Consider the following 18,195-nt stretch of genomic DNA (forward strand, 5'->3'; position numbering starts at 1 on the left):
TTATCATTATGCAATGTTCCTCTTTATCCCCAGAAATATTCCTTGCTCTGAAATCTGTTTCTATTACTACAGTCACTCCAACTTTCTTCTGCTTATTGTTTGCATGCTGTATCTTTTTCCATCCTTTTACTTTTAACCTATATCTTTAAATTTAAAGTAGGTTTGTGGTGGAAACTTACTTAATTTTATCTAATCTGACAATCTCTGTCCTCTAATTAGAATGTATAAACCACTTACATTTAATGTAATATCACTATAGTTGGGTTTAAATCTCCTCCTATTTGTTTTCTATTTGTCCCATCTGCTCCTCGAGGAACCACACATTTATATAACTGACAAGGACTTTAGAGTTAACCTAGTCCAAGTACCTCATTTTACAAAGGAAAATTTGAGGCTCAGAATGGTCGTGATAGGCTCACAGGCACAGAGCTAAATTTGACCACATAACCAATCAAACAAAAACTCAAGTCTTCAGACTCACTAATCCACTGATTTTTCAATATAGCATTCTTAGAAGCAGTGTTAAAATGAGAAAATCTTGAGGACCCTTTCAAGTCGATAGTGCTAAAACGTGATTTACAAAGTCTCTTCTTATCTCTTCTCTCTGCTCTTGTCCCCTCACAAACTCTGTTCACAGAAAAGAAAATACATACGTATCAACACACACATATACGTATGTGTGTGTGTATATACATAACTTTTAACCTATAATGTTAACCTATATTATCTGTATTATATATATATATATACACATAATTTGCCCATATATCTCTGAACAACATGCATTACAGTAAGAACAAGTATTAGGGAACCTACGTATTTACATATTTTTCTACTTAGGTAAAACTACCTGTTAAATAACTTTCCAAGCTAAACATTCTTTCTTCCATAATTTTAGCCTTTTATGAGGTTTTATTTATTAGAATCCTTTCAAAACAGTATGACATGAAGAAGGCAAGAGTCATCTAATGGAAGAGGAAAGGATCATGGGTTCTAGCAAGAAAGCTTCAACTGATGTTAAGTCTCCATGTGATATTCTTTTCAAAAATTTGTGAAAGAAATATCTTTGGGTAAACTATGTTTAGTCTGAAGTTTACAATAGCTTCTGGCTTGCTCTGAACGCTTTACAAAACAATAGAAGAAATATATGACAGAGTTTTCATAAATGAAGACAAAGTCTTACTTTGCCAACGAGAGCAGGAATGTTCATTGAATTTGTTGCAAATCCCATGCCATACGTCATAGCAGCTTCTACTCCCAGGAAACTCGCAACAAGCTTCTCTAGTTCTTCATGCTTGTCCAGGTTTCCTGTGTGAAGAAGTTAGTGAAGTCAATAGCACCAAATCCCAAATTTAAGAATTACTCGTTACTTTATAAAAAGAAATCATAGTCTACATGTTATAACCTTTCAGACTAAGATCTACAAAGGAGTCAGAATTATGAAGAGTACTGGCTCACAAAGAACACAAAAGCTGAATAAACCCAGATTCAGGGCTAGCCCTGGTGGCCTAGTGATTAAGTTCGGTGCACTCCGATTCAGCGGCCCAGGTTTGGATCTGAGGTGCAGACCTATACCAGTTGTCTTTTAGTGGCAATGCTGTGGTGGTGGCTCACATAAAAAAGAAAAAAAGAGGAAGATCGGCAACTGATGTTAGCTCAGGGAGAATCTTCCTCAGGAAAAAAACAAACAAACAAACAAACTTCAGATTCAGCACCTGTGGTGGAATTTCTATAAAGAGGGTTGCCAACAATTTTTCCAATTCCTGTTTGCACACACCAGTTCTAGGTCTAGGCCTGAAGAGGTCTGGCAACATCTGCTCTTATACTTTTAAAGTCAGCTGCCATGTAAAACAGTCCAACTAGCCTACTGTAAAGAGAGACCATGTGGAAAGAGAGGGACTCTGGAGAATGAGACTAAAGAAAGGGGGGAGGCAGGGCTCAGCCCTCAGCTGATCCCACTACCCATGAGGTGCCAGACGTGAGTGAAAGCCATCTTGGATACTCTCCTCAGTCATTATGCTCCACCCAGCACCACACGAAGCTGAGATAAATGTGAAGCCCTCCCCAAAGTGCAGAATGACCAGCAAATACATCAATGTGTGTTTCTGGTTTAAGTCACCAAGTTTCGGAATAGTTTGCTACGTAGAAAAGATAGGTTAAAAAGCCCTCCCTTTGATCTGACTGGTCAATTTGTATTGTGATTTTACATCAGTACTTAAATCTTTAGGGACCAAACAACACTTATCAATGATACTGTCTACATGCTGAGAGAAAAGATGCTGAGAATGAAGAATGCTCAACTTGGATGCTACCATGTCCTGAAAGCTTAAGCAAGTCATTTAAACCTCTCTGGGCCTCAGTTTCTTATCTGTTAAATACCAATAATAGGGCCCAGCCCAATGGCCAAGTGGTTAAGTTCACGCACTCTGCTTCGGGGGCCCAGGGTTTCGCTGGTTCGGATCCTGGGCGTGGACATGGCGCCACCCGTCAGGCCATCCTGAGGTGATGTCCTACATAGCACAACCAGAGACACTCACAACTGGAATCTACAAGTATGTACTGGGAGGCTTCGGGGCGAAGAAGGAAAAAAAAAAAAAGATTGGCAACAGATGTTAGCTCAGGTGCCAATCTTTGAAAGAAAACACAAAACCAACAATAATATTTGCTCTATCTACCACATGACATTGCTGTGAGGATCAAAAGAGACACTATGTTCAAGCACTTCATAAAATATAAAGTGCCATAAAGATGTAAGGTATGATTACTGTATCTCGCCACTGCACAATGCTCCCCTAACTACATCACTGAGGACCCCGAGTAAGAAGCAAGCAGCTGTACTTGCCAATCTCCAAACATGTGAGAAATAATAAGGAATTATAGCTTTAATCCACTAAGTTTTGTGTGATTCACAGTAATAAAATATCCAGAAAGATGCCTTTTAACTTCTATTTGGAATCTTCCTTTGAACCAAAATAAATCTCTTTATATAAATCTGTTAACCTTCACATTTTATAAACTTTTACTAATAAAGAGTTAATAGCATTTATTGAATGCTTACCCTGTTACAAGTGCTTTACATGAATTAGCTTATTTAATTCTTGAAACACTCCTATAAGGGAGGAATTATTATTAGCCCCAAGTTACCAGTATGGGAACAGACTAACCCTCATGTGCCCAGAGGCTCGGTAGTAGTAAGTGGCACTCTTAACCACTATCATTTGCAAAAGCCAATAAAGTCAACATTAAAGTTACAAATGAAAAAAATACTTACAGAACTTTTTTAGAGATATTCTGTATGTATAACGTAATGGAAAAGATAAACATATCTCAGAATGTGTTGAAAGCATTAAAATCAACAATCCCTTCAGAAACACAAAGCGTTCTTAGCTGACGGAACCTACAGGGCAAAGTACCTATCTGGGCGCTTAATCTCCTAGCTCTCTACAGTGCAATTCCCTCATCCTCAGCTGGCCAAACAGAGCGCACACTCACCGATTTCCTGCCGCGTGCTGCACACTCCCACGCCATACTGCTCCAGGACTCTGGCAGCAGCTTCCTGACAGGCTCCAGTATTCCGTGCAAATCCAAGATAGTTGTAGGAACCCATGTTTATAACGCCTTTAATTATATTCCCTGTGTACCTGTATTTCAGCAGCATAAAAGTTCATGAGACTTGTGAGCAAGTCAAATACCTACATATGATGATAAACGTATTGGTAATACAAAAGGAAGCACCATATATGGGAAGTAGAGGGAATATGGTCTAGATGAAAAGCAGCTCAAACTCACTACCAATTAAAGAAATGGAAGTTAAAATACCAATTTTCACTTATGAACGGCTATAAAGATTTAAAAACTGACCATATTCAGTGTGGGCCAGGACAGTCGAATACATCGTAGAAAAGAATATCAGTCAGTACTTTTTTTTTGGAAGGCAGTTTGGCAGTACTTACCCATTTAAAAGATACAGAGACTGTGACTCAGCAATTCCCACACACATACGAAAGGATACATGCATAGGGATCCTCTAAGAGTCGCTATGCAATTCACCACGTCTCCTCCCCAGGCACGTGAACCAGTGACATTCCACACTGTGGAAGCTCAGTCAGCCTGGGCCCCCAAGTGAGGACAACACGGTTCAGAGGCCCCACCGTCTCAGAGGGACATAAAGCAACAAAGCAATAAACTGTTGCTGTGTTAACTCTGAGATTTTCGGGATTTTAACACAGGATCATGCAGCCCAACCTGCTATACGCTATATCTGTCTATACTGCAGAATACTAAGCAGCCTCTACAAATAATGAGCTTGCTGTGAATAACACAAGAAGGATGTTACTGATATGTCAGAAAGTAAACAAAGCAACATGTAAAATGATTTCTATAGTATGATCCCATTTTTGTACATCAAAAACCACCTGTGTGTAACCCCAGCAGATACACTACATTCATACCCCACAGAAAACACCTGGAAGAATGAAACACTACAAACTGCTAACAGTGGTCACCTCGGGAGTGAGAATCTGTGGGGGTGGATTTGCAGAGGGACAGTGGTTAGCTGTCATGGGGGACTTTCCATTTCTCTGTATTATTTGTCTTTTTTTTTTATAATGACAACGTAACCATGTAATACTTGTGCAATCTAAACAATAAAATAAAATTTTATAAATATAAAAAGTTTTCTAAACTACTCACTGCATTTAAGTAAAAATACTCTATATATCCTTGAACCATTTGAGAAATCAAAATATCGAGAAATAAATTCAGACACTTGATTCTAGTAAGTGGTATAAGAGAAAGAACAGTTTTTCTTTGTTTTTTGTTTTTTTGATAAATCAAATTTTGTTTTCAATTATACTCCATCACAATATCAAATGTAACAGAAAACTGAATTTTAAAAATCTCAATAACAATGAACAATATGCAAGGAAACTAACCATCTTGTATTGTACTCTCAGCTCCTACTGCTGTTTTGACAGAACATTCCATTTGCAATGGAATATTTTCTGATGTGTAGAAATTCTTTTGTTGTCAAGAAATAATTTCCCAATCAAAACTCACTTGAAGGACCAGTTGTAATCATGAGACTGTCTCTCCATGATGTCCACCCTGGCTCCAGGCACACTACAGATGGGTCGATTCCAGTTGTCTCTAATCCTCATGTAGAGGTTCCTTGTATAGAAGTTTTCAAAATCCTGATACAATGACACAAAGTCCTGCCAACAAATGGTGAAATGCTATAAATTTAACTGAGTCGCTTTAACAATTTTTACAACTTCCCTTTTCATGTTGCAAGAGCACCTGAGAATGAGAGGTCAATTATACTGAATTACCTGATAAGGAAAACATTTGGAAAGGCATCAATTCTCTGTTTATGTTAAAACAACTCAACCAGGTAAAAGTCACTTAGCTTTGATGGTCGACCTATAAGAAATGGTTGCAAATAACTACCTGCCGGCAAGAATGTAGGCTCAAAAATTTAATAAAGTAGGCCTCACAAAAATAAAACTTAGTCGTACAGTTCTGTCATTAAATGGATTCCCTTCCTAATAAACTAAAAAAGACTGCTCTTCTGCTCACCCCCTAGTAAAATATTGGGGGAAATGCCATAAAAACCCCTATAATTCCAGTTTCAAACAAGAAAAATAATTCCAAAATTGACACTCTATCCTCTCTACATTTTCAAGGATCAAAATGAAACAAATCCAAAGAAAAATGATAAATAAGAAACACTAACGGGTTGCTCATAGAAAGACATCTATCTTGGGTTCCCTTCCTTGGGTGGGAGCTTTTAACAATTTTTTTAAAAAAAGATTCTCAAAATGAATTCCCATGACCACGGACTTCAAGCCCTTCTTTCCTCCCTGAAATTAAGTTATATTAAAATTTAAGTCTGTAAAAAATTAAATCACAGTGGAGCTAAAATGAAAGCATTATGTTAAGTCTCATGTGGTATGACCACCTCTCGGAATACAAGTGACCGGACCAGGAGATCTACTCAACTCCTGAAAGTAAAGGGTAAGCCCACAAAAAGAAAACCGTACTATAGTTTTACTATAGTCAGCAAACCACTGGGTGCCCAGCCCGCGGAGCTGGGCTTGGTGCCAATCTAAAGTAATCTGTTAAATAAGCTAATCAAAATATTCAAAGTTTAAGCCTTATTCTGTAAAAGAATTTCATCGCTAAAGAAGACTCTACATAAAACTTTACAATTAACAACCTTCCACGACACTGGACTCTCAAGTGCCGACTAACTAAGCCTCTCAGCACATAAAATCTCCTTCAATAAAGCCCAGCAGCGTTAGAAAGGACTCAGGACTCTGCAGAACCTGATACCATCTCTTTAGCACTAGTTTAACGGTTAACTTCCTTAAGAGAAAATATCCGGAGATAATGTGTTTATCACAATTGGAAACATATTACTTAAATAGTATGTCCCTTTTGACAGTCTCCTCTTCCCACAAGAATACTGATGAAGGAAAATTGGAACGAGACAGCCAAATTCTAATTAAGGACTTTCCTTTGGCTATTACTCACTACGCATTTATTTTCCAAGGGAAAAAACAAAAACGTTGTCACCAATCCTTTTCAATTCACATCAAATAGGGTAAACAGTACCAATTCTTCTTGATTTCATTTCTTTATAACCTTTCTAAACACTGCACATGAACGCTGAAGGTATTAACTCAAAGATTTGAGAGAAATACTCCATCACAGACAAATTTTATTAACAACAAGAAGCAGTATTTTTTGTTTTTTACTATATAAACATCCGAAAAAACTTAGACAGTCTGGTCCTATCTACCAGAAGGGTTATCAAACCCCAAGTTAGAAGAAGGGCTGCAAGCCAAGCGGGGTAAAGCTTTGGGTAACCAGTGACACAGCTGTCTGTGGTTAGGAGGGAAGAGATGGGCTCCAATGCCCCAGAGACTGCCAAGATCAGGGAGCTCCACCTCTCCTTATGGCTACAATGAGAGAACAATTAAGTCCCTGAGATGGGAACACATTTGCACGGAGTGAAGGAGAAGTCGTCACATGAGGGATGTTAGAGACCAAAAGCAGTGGGACAGAAAGGCAGGAGAGGGGCTTGTGGCCAAGGCAGCAGTTTGACTGCAGTTAGAAAGCTAGGTAGAGGGGCCGGCTCTGTGGCCAAGCGGTTAAGTTCACGCGCGCCGCTGCGGTGGCCCAGGGTTCGGATCCTGGGCGTGGACATGGCACCGCTCGTCAGGCCACGTTGAGGCGGCATCCCACATCCCACAACTAGAAGAACCTGCAACTAAGATAGACAACTATGTACAGGAGGGGTTTGGGGAGATAAAGCAGGAAAAAAAAAAAAGATTGGCAACAGTTGTTAGCCAAGGTGCCAATCTTAAAAAAAAAAAAGAAAGCTAGGTAGAGAGATCTGAGGGCAGCTAAGCACACTCCCTGCAGCTGAGCAATGAAGTACGAAAGGGGATGGAAGGGAACCACTACTCAGGATCCCAGCTCTAGGTAATGAGAATGTCTGTTTCCAAAAATATCTCGAACACTTTAAATATTCCAGGACCAGGGTTAAAGCAGGACTTATGTTTTCATTGAGTCATTCACATATCTTTTATTGAACACTTTTGCTAGACTTGGGATACATTAAAGACAAGGCGGCTATCTGCAAACAATGCCACCCCCACTACTCCCACTCTCCTCCCTCTGCCCCCACATCCCACTCCACGTGTCCATCCCCCTCTTCTTCCTCCTCAGTTGAGTCACTGTGAAATGACTAGTCAGGACCAACCTCACACTTGTTTGCTCGGTCACTGAACAAACATTTACTGAGCAGTACTTCCCAGGCACTAAGCTAGGCAGTGGAGATAAAAATGAGTAAGACACACCCTCTACACTCCTCAGGATCTTAGTACAGTGGGGAGGCCCACAGATAAAGTTAGGATACAACATAACAAGTACTGTAAAGGTATGCTTGCCCAGAGAGAGTACCTACCTGACGGGTGAGTGGCAACGACAGAGTCACGTTCAAAGAGCCTTAAGGATGCACTATTCACGGATGTGTTTCCTGAGGACCTTTCATGAACCCCGTATACTAGTGCATACATGTATATATGATATATCATATATCATATATATGATAAGCAGAGAACAATATCTAGTTGAGACTACACTGGGATTGTTGGACCTGAAGTACTCACCAGTTAAGTGACTTCTACCACCAGCCTCAGAGAAATACTCAAAATCATGAATTTGTTACATAGGGATCCTCGAAGACCTTACCAAAAGTAGTTTGGGGGGACCTCAATAATTAGCCAATAAATATCCTTTATTGTTTAAGCCTATTTGAGGTTGAGTCTTCTAGAAAACATCCTATATTGTTTAAAATAAACAGGTCCCACCTATTCTAGGGCCTATGTGGGCCTTAAGATTATGACGGATCTTAAAGGCTGGGTGCTACCACTTTCAGAAGTTGACTTTATAACAATTGTCCATGTTTATTAAGAACAATTCTGGCCCAACACAGATGTCCAAATACTCTTATATGATGATGATAAAGATGATGAATAATCACATTAGCAATAAAAAGTTCCCATTTACTGAGTACTTACAATATATCTTGAATTACGTATACTTTCTCTTAAAAATCCCTGCACCCTCTTAGAGAAGATATTACTCACAATTTCAGAAAGGCAAAATGGCTGTCCCATTTAGGGAACTAGCCAGAGGCAGAGCCAGGAAGTCATCCAGGTCTTCTAATTCAAAGTCTATGTTCTCAACCCCACACATTCTATGACATACAAATTCTTCTGAAAATTTTCCATGACAGAGTTTGTTGAGCTGCCTAATTCAACACAATGAGCAACCTAATTTACTGAGCCTAACAAGTGATCACAAGAAAATCCGCTTTGTCTGATGGTGCTACGACACCTACCTATCTGGAAAAGATCGGGGTGCTTCAGAACTCCCAGTCACTGAAACTGAAGGCTACACGTCTGAAACCTTTCCTTTAAAAGCACGCCATGCTGTTTGCAGGTTACTACAGTACTGCTGAAATATTTCAAGACATTTGGCGCTAATAAACATAATCCTGCATACCAAAGACAAGCTAGCGAAAAACAAGTCCTGGTGTTTTGAATTTTTATTTTGGCAATGTTTTTTCTTGAGAAGGAAATAACCTCATAAGATATATCTAGAAACAGCTGAAACAAAACAAATTGTTTCAAAACTTAAACTAAGAGAATTCAAAAATCCCAAATAATTCCTGCCTGAAAAAGTGCTGAAAATGGAGTCATCCTATGGCTAAAAGGCATTATACAGCGAGGACTATTTATTGTAAAAACCAACAGTGTTGTCTTTACCTCTGTTTCATGAAGAAAATCAGGCAAGATTACCTGGGAAAGGCTATTACATTGGTGACTTTAAAATCTCCGAGCCATTGTTAAGAGTTTTCCCTACGGTTCATATAAGTCATACTACTGTTTGTTCTTTCCTGTTTTTAACGTTATAGACAGGAAGCCACTTCCTTGTTGTTTCTATGCTCTCCATGAAGGCATAAAATGAGATTTGAAGATTAGAGACAGTCATTTTCCTTAAATCTAAAACTAAGTTGTGTCTGTATGTACATATGCATTCACGCACGTGTGTACACACACGTGCGCACACACACGCCCGACTGTGAATGCTTCAATTCAAAAGACTCAAAATTTTCCATTGTTGGGGCCGGCCCCGTGGCCGAGTGGTTAAGTTTGCATGCTCTGCTGCAGCGGCCCAGGAGTTCGCCAGTTCAAATCCTGGGTGCAGACATAGCACCGCTCATCAAGCCATGAAGGGTGGCGTCCCACATGCCACAACTAGAAGGACCCACAACTAAGAATATACAACTATGTACCGGGGGTCTTTGAGGAGAAAAACGAAAAAAAATAAAATCTTTAAAACAAAAACAAAAACAAAAAAATCCTTCCTCTTCTAGGCACTGGGTAAACAGTAGTATACAAAAAGATGATAATAATCTCAGCCCTCCTGGAATTTATATTTTGGTGGAAGAGACAGATACTAAATGAGACAATGTATAAAATATAAAGTATGTAAGATAGTAAAAATATTAATGGAAACAAAAATCAAACAAGGAAGGGGGATGTAAAATGCCAGAGTCATGCAAAAGTGTAGCTAGAGTGGCCAGGGTAGAATAAAGATGGAAAGGAAGCGAGGGAACTATCCATGAGACTATCTGGAGGAAGAGCTTTCCTGGCAGGCAAACAGCAAGTGCAATAGCAGTGAGGCAGAAATGTACTTGGTGCATGCAAGGAACTGCAAAGGGGCCAGTGTGGCTGGAGCAGATGAGTGAGGGGCTAAGCAGTAGGGGATGACACCCAGGTGATAACGGAGGTTGGCAAGAAGTCGTTGAATCTGGATTTCCTGATGGGCTGTACATGGTATGTGACAAAAAGAATCAAGGATAACTCCCAAGATTTTGAGCCAAAGCAACTGGAAGTAGAGAACTGTCACTCATGGATATGGGGAAGACACCTAGATAGATAGAAGGAGAAGTCAGCTCAGTTGTACATGTATAAAGTTTGAGATGCCTATGTGGGGATGTCAAGCGCGCAGCTGGACATACATGAGGAAGTCAGTGCTAAAGACATAAATTTGGAAGTTAGCATAAAGAAGTATTAAAAGCCAAGACAATGGATCCTAAGGGAGTGAGTACAGATGGGAAAAGAAAAGAAGAGGACTAAGGATGAAACCTAAGCCATACCCACATCAACATTTAGAAGGTGGGCAGATGGAGAGAATTCAGCAAGAGAGAATGAGAGAAAACAGCCAGAAAGGCAGGAGAATAACCAGGCAATTGTAATGTCCTGGAAACCAAGTGAACAAAATGCTTCTAGAAGGAGAGAGTGATCAATTGTGTCAAATGCTGCTGGTAGGCTAAACAGGGTAAAGACTGAGAAAGGACTTAGAATCTGCAACACAGGTATCATGTGTGACCCTGGGAAGAATTGTTTTAGTTGAAGCAGTGGGGGCAAAAACCTGACTGCATTGGGTTCAGTAAAGAGTGGGAAGCAACACAGTGGAAACAGCTATGTCAGGGAATTTTGCTTTACAAGGAAGACAAAATGGAGCGGTGGATGGAGGAGAAAGTAGGATCAAGAGAAAGCTTTTTTTTTTTGAGGAAGATTAGCCCTAAGCTGACATCCACTGCCAATCCTCCTCCTTTTGATGAGGAAGAGTGGCCCTGAGCTAACATCTGTGCCCATCTTCCTCTATTTTATACGTGGGACTCCTGCCACAGCATGGCTTGATAAGCAGTGTGTAGGTCCGTGCCCGGGATCCAAATTGGTGAACCCTGGGCCACCAAAGTAGAGCGCATGAACTTAGCTATACGCCATGGGGCTGGCCCCAAGAAAGCCTTTTATTAAGGTGGGAGAAATAACATGTCTATGCTACTGGAAATGATCTAGTAGAGGACAAACTGATACACAGCTGACTCACCAGAGGCCTAACAGTCAAAACTGAATGTGCAGGAAACAGGAGCAGAGCACCGGCCAGCCTTCATGTGTTATTCTAACAAGCTCTGAGAGATGGCCGGATCACTTTTTTACATTTTTAGTTATTTACTAACAAAGCTGCCAGCACATTTTCAAAATGCTTTAGGGAGAAACAAATAAAACCAAAATACAGCTTAAAATCTGAGGAAACCTTAACATGGTTTCTTAAACTGGAATCTAACAACTGTTGAGGTCTTATGGGTAGTCTCAGAGATTCATGAATTCTGTTTTCATCTTTTAACTTGATTTTTCCATTTTCATAAACATCTGAAAATCAGGTTACCAGTTTAACACCCCAACAGTACTCAATTTAAACTTGAAATGACTTAGGCTATCAGACAGGGCACCAGTTCTTTAAACTTTTACATTCTCAGTTAGTAGTGAAAAACAGTTCCAAATTGCTGAACGCAAAGAAAAGCTGAATAAAAAAACAGAAGCCTAAAAGATTCAAAAGACAAAAAAGCCTTGCTAAAAAAAGCTATAGTGTTGCTCCAAACAAAAAATGCCCAACAGGTGACAGAGAAACCTGCAAGCCTAGTTATGTCACGAGGGCAAAAGGAAACGTGGGAATGTACTACAAAACTCTTTTTCCAAGTTTTATTTTGGATATAGTTTCTCAGCAGAAAAAAAAAAAAAAAAACAATCCTAGAGTAAATAAAAACAGAAGACTACTCTATACAACCGAATATGATTCCACAATAAAAAGGAATGAATTACTGAAACATACAACATGGATAAACCTCAAAAACATTATGCCAAGTGGAAGAAGCTAGACACAACAGATCACACAGTGTATGATACCATTAATATGAAATGTGTAGAGTCAGAAAGCAGATCAGTGGTTGCCGAGAGCGGGGAGAGGGAGGAAGGAGTGACTGTCAATGGGTATGGGGTTTCCTTTTCAGATGATGAAAACGTTATAAAATTAGATTATGGTGTTGGCTGCACAGCTCTGTAAACACTACTAAAAACCATTCAACTGTACATTTTGAGCAGGTGACTTTTAAGGTATGTAAAGTATATCTCAATAAAACTGTTCAAAAAAAAATCAATGACTGTTGTCCTAGGCTCCCCCACACACCACAAAACAATGGAAAGTAGAGCTCTTTTTAAACCCATTGAACTAAAAGAGCCCAACCAATTGATAATCCTCCAGCTTAATCCATTAAGCAACTATACTACATTAATAGTTTCCAAAGATACTGCTAAAATGACAATTATCAGAATATTCTTAGTAAGCTACTTTTTGAAGGAGGTCAAGAACAAAATCCTTCCAGGAACATATTAATATATTTCAGTTGATTTCTTTCTTTTGTATCTTGAAAATTAAATATATCAGAATGTCAACATATAATGTCCCTTCCCAGTATCCTATCCCTCCCAGTTCTGAATACCTGCTCATGAACAAACTGAAGAGGTAAAACGCTGGTTTCAAGTTTAGTTAGCTGCATGGTAACTACCTACCATAATTTACTCCCTAGATTTCTAGATATTTCCTATCTGGATATTAGAATATTCTTATTAATTCAAGCTTTCGTTATATCTATCACACGTTTTTGGCCTACTAGCTTCACCTCACATAACAAATAAACCAGAGACTGAGAAAAACAACATTCATCCAAAACACCACTAATAACCGAGGATCAAGCAGTAAAGAATTTCAAAAATTTTATCCAATTTATATAAAACAGAACAAACTCATGCTAACTCCACTTTATTAGTGGGACCATGTGATTTCAGGTCTATGCAAAGCAATATCTGAAGAACTAGCAAAAGAGTCACAAGGGCTCTCTTTTGTAATGGAATTAAGAAGAAAATAAGGATGTGGTTGTGACCACCACTCACTCAGAGAAAGGAGGAAGTGACATTAATTTGCATTTTATGAGCCCAAGCAAGCACTTTCCCTCACCTCTTTGCAGTGCAACACTTTAAAATTTGCCTCTCTCTCTCACTACTGCCTAATCCAGCATCAGAAAACAAACACAGTCTACCAGAAGGCTGAATGATCCTTCCTCTGCTTTCCCTCTGAGCTGAATTTTTGTACGAAAATAGCAGGATTCAGCTGTTTTAACTGCTGATGTTATCTACTGTGAAAATTCTACTGAAATTAATTTGAATAAATTAGCACAGTCCTTCTCTAAACAAACTGTAGAGGCAAATGTCCCGCTGTGTCCCACACATTTCCTCCTATCACTTCCTCCAAGAACTGTTTCCTGATTAACTCTGTGCTACTCAGTTTACTTTTCTGTTCTCCATCTGCATAGAATTCAAGCACTGTTTACCTGCAGAGTGCTTTTTGCAAAGGCCCATAAGTTTGAAGTATTTATTTTTCCTCAACAAAATTAGAAACTACTTAGGAATAAAATCCATATGTTCCAATTATTTCACACATAGTTAAGAACACATAGGCAGCCCCAATACTTAAAACAGTCAATTTATCCTCTGGAAACATGAAACAGTTCCAAAGAGAATTACTTGTTCACAAAGTAATTCAGATGCATCCTCATCGTTTCATTCATCACACTTTGACACAGCACAAGCTGTGCAAACTCTCTGGTCATTCCCCTGCTTAGAAACTGCCCCGGAACTCTTACTGCCTACCAACCTTCTTAGTTTCACATTCAAAACACAATTTCTCAGGGCTGGCCCAGTGGTATACTGGTTAAGTTCGAGCTCTGCACTTGGGTGGCCCAGGGTTCCCAGGTTTGGATCCCAGGCGTGGACGTATACACCGCTCATCAAGCCATACTGTGGCAGCATCCCACATACAAAATAGAGGAAGACTGGCAGAGATGTTAGCTCAGGGACAATCCACACACACACACACAGCTAAAACACAATTTCTCATACATCCATATTCCAGGTTCTCCCACTCATTCCTCATGCCTTTGCCTACAATATCGCCTCAACCAGGAACGCTCTCTATGCCACAATCAGCACTCCTCCCACCTCCACCTCTACACGTCAATTATTAGGTCTCTACAGTGTGTCAACACTATGAGAGGTCCTTGTAGATAAAGATTTCCTAGTTTGAATACGTGAATAAAACTTTGGCTCTCAGCAGTCACAACTGCCACCAACTCAGTCTAGTAGGACGATACTGGCTGATAACCAAGTAACTGCAATACCATCCAACACAGTAACTGTATAGTAAGCTATAACTTACAGTAAGCAAGCCACACCTGAGGGATGTGAAAAATGAACACATTGTGGGTGCTCTCCAGCCAGAAAGTCTATGTGGGGTGCACAGGAATAGAAAAAAAAGAGAATCAAATTTTTAAATTTGCTCTGGTTTTCAATGATGAAAATTAGTTTGGCCTACTGGTTCTGCATGCAGGGCTTTCCTTGTATTAGGTACTCAAAAAAAGAAAAAATTTTTATTTTTTTTAAAAGATTGGCCTTGAGCTACTATCTGTCACCAATGTTCCTTTTTTAAAATTTTCTCCCTAAAGCCCCAGTACATAGTTGTATATTCTAGTTGTGGGCCCTTCTAGTTGTGGCATGTGGGACGCTGCCTCAGCATGGCCTGATGAGTGGTGCTGGGTCCGCGCCCAGGATCTGAACCAGTGAAACCCTGGGCCGCCGAGGAGGGGCTCATGAACTTAACCACTCGGCCATGAGGCTGGCCGTAAAAAATACTTTCTTAATGAAATTAACTTGTAGGCATTTCAAGGCAGTGAGAAGGATGGCCAACTTGTGGTGTTGGGGCTGGGAGGGGTGCAGAATGGCTGAGGTGAGAGGAGAATGCCTGGCTCCCGAGCTTTCCCAGGATCAGAACCCTCAATCCATTCACTGATTGGTCCTGGCTTCCTAGTAACTGCTGAAGTCCTTTCCTTCCCCATGTTTCTTGAGGCCCTCCTCCCCTTCTCCCAACATGACCGCCATCCTTTCCCAGGGTTCACTGGCTCCTCTCTCAGTGGTGACCTTGCTGCCACATCTGCCTCTCTCCTCTAACGCTTCACAAAAGTGAGATGCGCAATGGACCACAAACATCTAACTTCTGAGTCCCTTCTCTAATCCAGAATATTCCCTGGACCAGAAGACAACCACCCCGTACTCCACACGCCAAGAACAAACAAGTTTGTTTTTACTACAATCAGGCGTTTTTCACCCTAATTTTATTTATTTTTGAAAATAGATAATACATGTATATTGTACAAAACTCCAGAGGCTCAAAGGAGTATACAGAGAAAAGTGAAGAAGTGAGTGAGGTCCTCCTCCTCAGAGACAACCATTATTATCTGTTTACCATTACTAAAACAAGATTGTTTCCTACTGCAAACAGAGTAGCTGGGCCACATTCTGTGTTAGGCTTGTTTGTTTGGAGGGAGGAGCTGATCGGTGAACCAGACATCAACGCATAACGTGTCTATGAGAAAACACACCGTGAGTTGTAAAGAATACAGCCTTTTCAGAAGACCGTAGACACAACAGACCTGGGATACAGTATGGTATCGTGAACAGAAAGAACATGGCTTTCGGCACTTCACAGACCTGTGTCAGCAAATTAACTGACATCTTAAAAAAAAGATGACACTAGGCACCTTTTTTTTCCCAGGGAAGGATTTGCCCTCGCTAATATGTGTTGCCATCTTCCTCTCTTTTTCCTCCCAAAGCCCCAGTGCGTGGCTGTACATCCTAGCTGTAGGTCCTAGTTCTTCTACGTGAGCTGCCACCACAGCAACCAACAGACAAGTAGTGTGGTTCCGTGATCCAGAAGGAAACCCAGGCCACTGAACCTAAACCACTATACCATCAAGGCTGGCTTGACACCAGGCATCTTAGGAAGCGCTACTTAATTTGTGAATTTTAACTTTCTTATCCATAAAACAGAATAGGTTCTTGTGATAATTAAATTACAATGTTAAATCTTTTAGTTTCTCCATGCCTTTAACCTTATTTTTAGCTTTCTTTGTAGAATGTTTTCATTTAACTCTATCTGCAATATTTTAATTTTAATGTATACCCAAATGTTTAAAGAAACAAATGAGGGAAAACACCAAGACTTCTATAAAAGGCTTCCATTTACAGAATCAAAGACCAACAATTACCTTTTGTTCTTCTCTTTCTGTTGCACGGTGACACTTTTCAATTCTCAAATGCCTCAAGAAATCTCGAAGATATCCAAAGAGAGTGAGTACACCATATCCCACATAGGTAAGTACAGCGACCAGCATTGGAGTTTCTTCAAAAGCTTCATTAAATGGTCTTTTATATAGGCCTCCATTTTGTGTAACATGATGAATCTAAAAGGGAGATTAAAAATGTTTATTTCAATCACGGTAAGAAAAAGATTATTAGGTAAATTTAAGTCCTTATAGATTTGCATAACTATACCTTCAGAATTCTACAAGAAATAGTAAAAACAAGTCTAGTAAGATCTAAGCAGGGCACAATTTTTTCAACAGAAATAAGTTATATATACTTTTTTTTTTTTTGAAAGATTGGCACCTGAGCTAACATCTGTTGCCAATCCTTTTTTTTTTTCTTCTTCTTGTCCTCAAAGCCCCCCAGCACATAGTTGTATATTCTAGCTGTAGGTCCTTCTAGTTGTGGCATGTGGGACGCCGCGTCAACATGGCCTGAGGAGCTGTGCTAGGTCCATGCCCAGGATCCGAACCGGCAAAACCCTGGGCCGCCAAAGCACAGTGCGCTAACTTAACTGCGTGGCCATGGGGCGGCCCCAAGTTATACACACTTTAGGTGGACAGCAAAGAAAACAGAGGGAGAAGGACTGCCTAAGAGCAACGCTTAACAATGATTTTTCAAATTATTGAATTTTATGAAATAGATCCTAAAATGCTATGGTTGGAGAATGTATAACTTCCTTTGCTCTAATAAAGAAAATAAAAAATATAAATCAACAAAGAGAAAGGCTATCCTGAAAAATAGTATTATTAGCTCACAAATGAAGTCATCAAAAGTAACTTCAGTTTCAGAATAAAATATTTGCAAATGTTTTACCTGCTATATAGTCTTAAAGCCACCTGGCCATACAATTCCAAAGAACTACTAGCTCTAGGCCTCGGTGGAAACACAGGGTTTATACCAGCCTTTGTTGTCAGTGGTAACATAAATAAATTATGCACAGAAGTCAAATGCTTACACAAGAGTGGTCCTTTTGTTGTTAGTGTCATGAGACTCTGACTCCTAGCGACCCTGTGTACAGCAGAGCGGAACCCTGCCCGGTCTTTTGCACCATCCTCTCACCTTCCAGCGCTCTATCAGACAACGCTCCATTGTTTTCCATAGGGTTTTCAGGGCCACATTTTTCGGAAGTGGGTGGCCAGGTCCCTCTTCCTAGTCTGTCTTAGTCTAGAAGCTCCAGTGAAACCCGTCCACCGGGGGGACTCTGCCAATATTTGAAATACTGACAGCACAGCTTTCAGCATCACAGCAACAAGCAGCTGCCACAGTATAACAACCAACAGACAGGTGGTGTGCTTCCCTGATGGGAAGCGAACCCAGGCCAGGGCAGTGAGAGCGTTGAATCTCAACTACTAGACCACCAGGGCTGCCTAAGAGTGGTCTAGCATTGTACAAAAGTAGAAAGTGAAATCCAACAGAAGGGGAAACCTTAGAGTGATCAGTAACTCTCATGCAATCATTCTGTCCCTCTTCATCGTGACCTAAGTCCAAACATTCTAAGATTATTCCTGGCTTCATC

At 40.0% G+C, this 18,195-nt stretch overlaps 1 protein-coding gene across 1 annotated transcript in view; it reads right to left on the reverse strand.

Annotated features, from left to right (window-relative positions):
- SPTLC2 (serine palmitoyltransferase long chain base subunit 2) overlaps positions 1-18,195 on the reverse strand; it is a 99,844-nt gene that overhangs the window by 63,537 nt on the left and 18,112 nt on the right. The window contains exons 2-5 of the mRNA XM_046647329.1: positions 16,580-16,774; positions 5,059-5,213; positions 3,493-3,641; positions 1,184-1,308 (exon numbers count right to left, since the gene is read on the reverse strand). Of these exons, the coding sequence (XP_046503285.1) occupies positions 1,184-1,308; positions 3,493-3,641; positions 5,059-5,213; positions 16,580-16,774 (624 nt within the window). The remainder of the gene's footprint in view (positions 1-1,183; positions 1,309-3,492; positions 3,642-5,058; positions 5,214-16,579; positions 16,775-18,195) is intronic.

Source organism: Equus quagga, chromosome 20 (assembly GCF_021613505.1).
Source record: "Equus quagga isolate Etosha38 chromosome 20, UCLA_HA_Equagga_1.0, whole genome shotgun sequence".
Classification (NCBI taxonomy): Eukaryota; Metazoa; Chordata; class Mammalia; order Perissodactyla; family Equidae; genus Equus; species Equus quagga.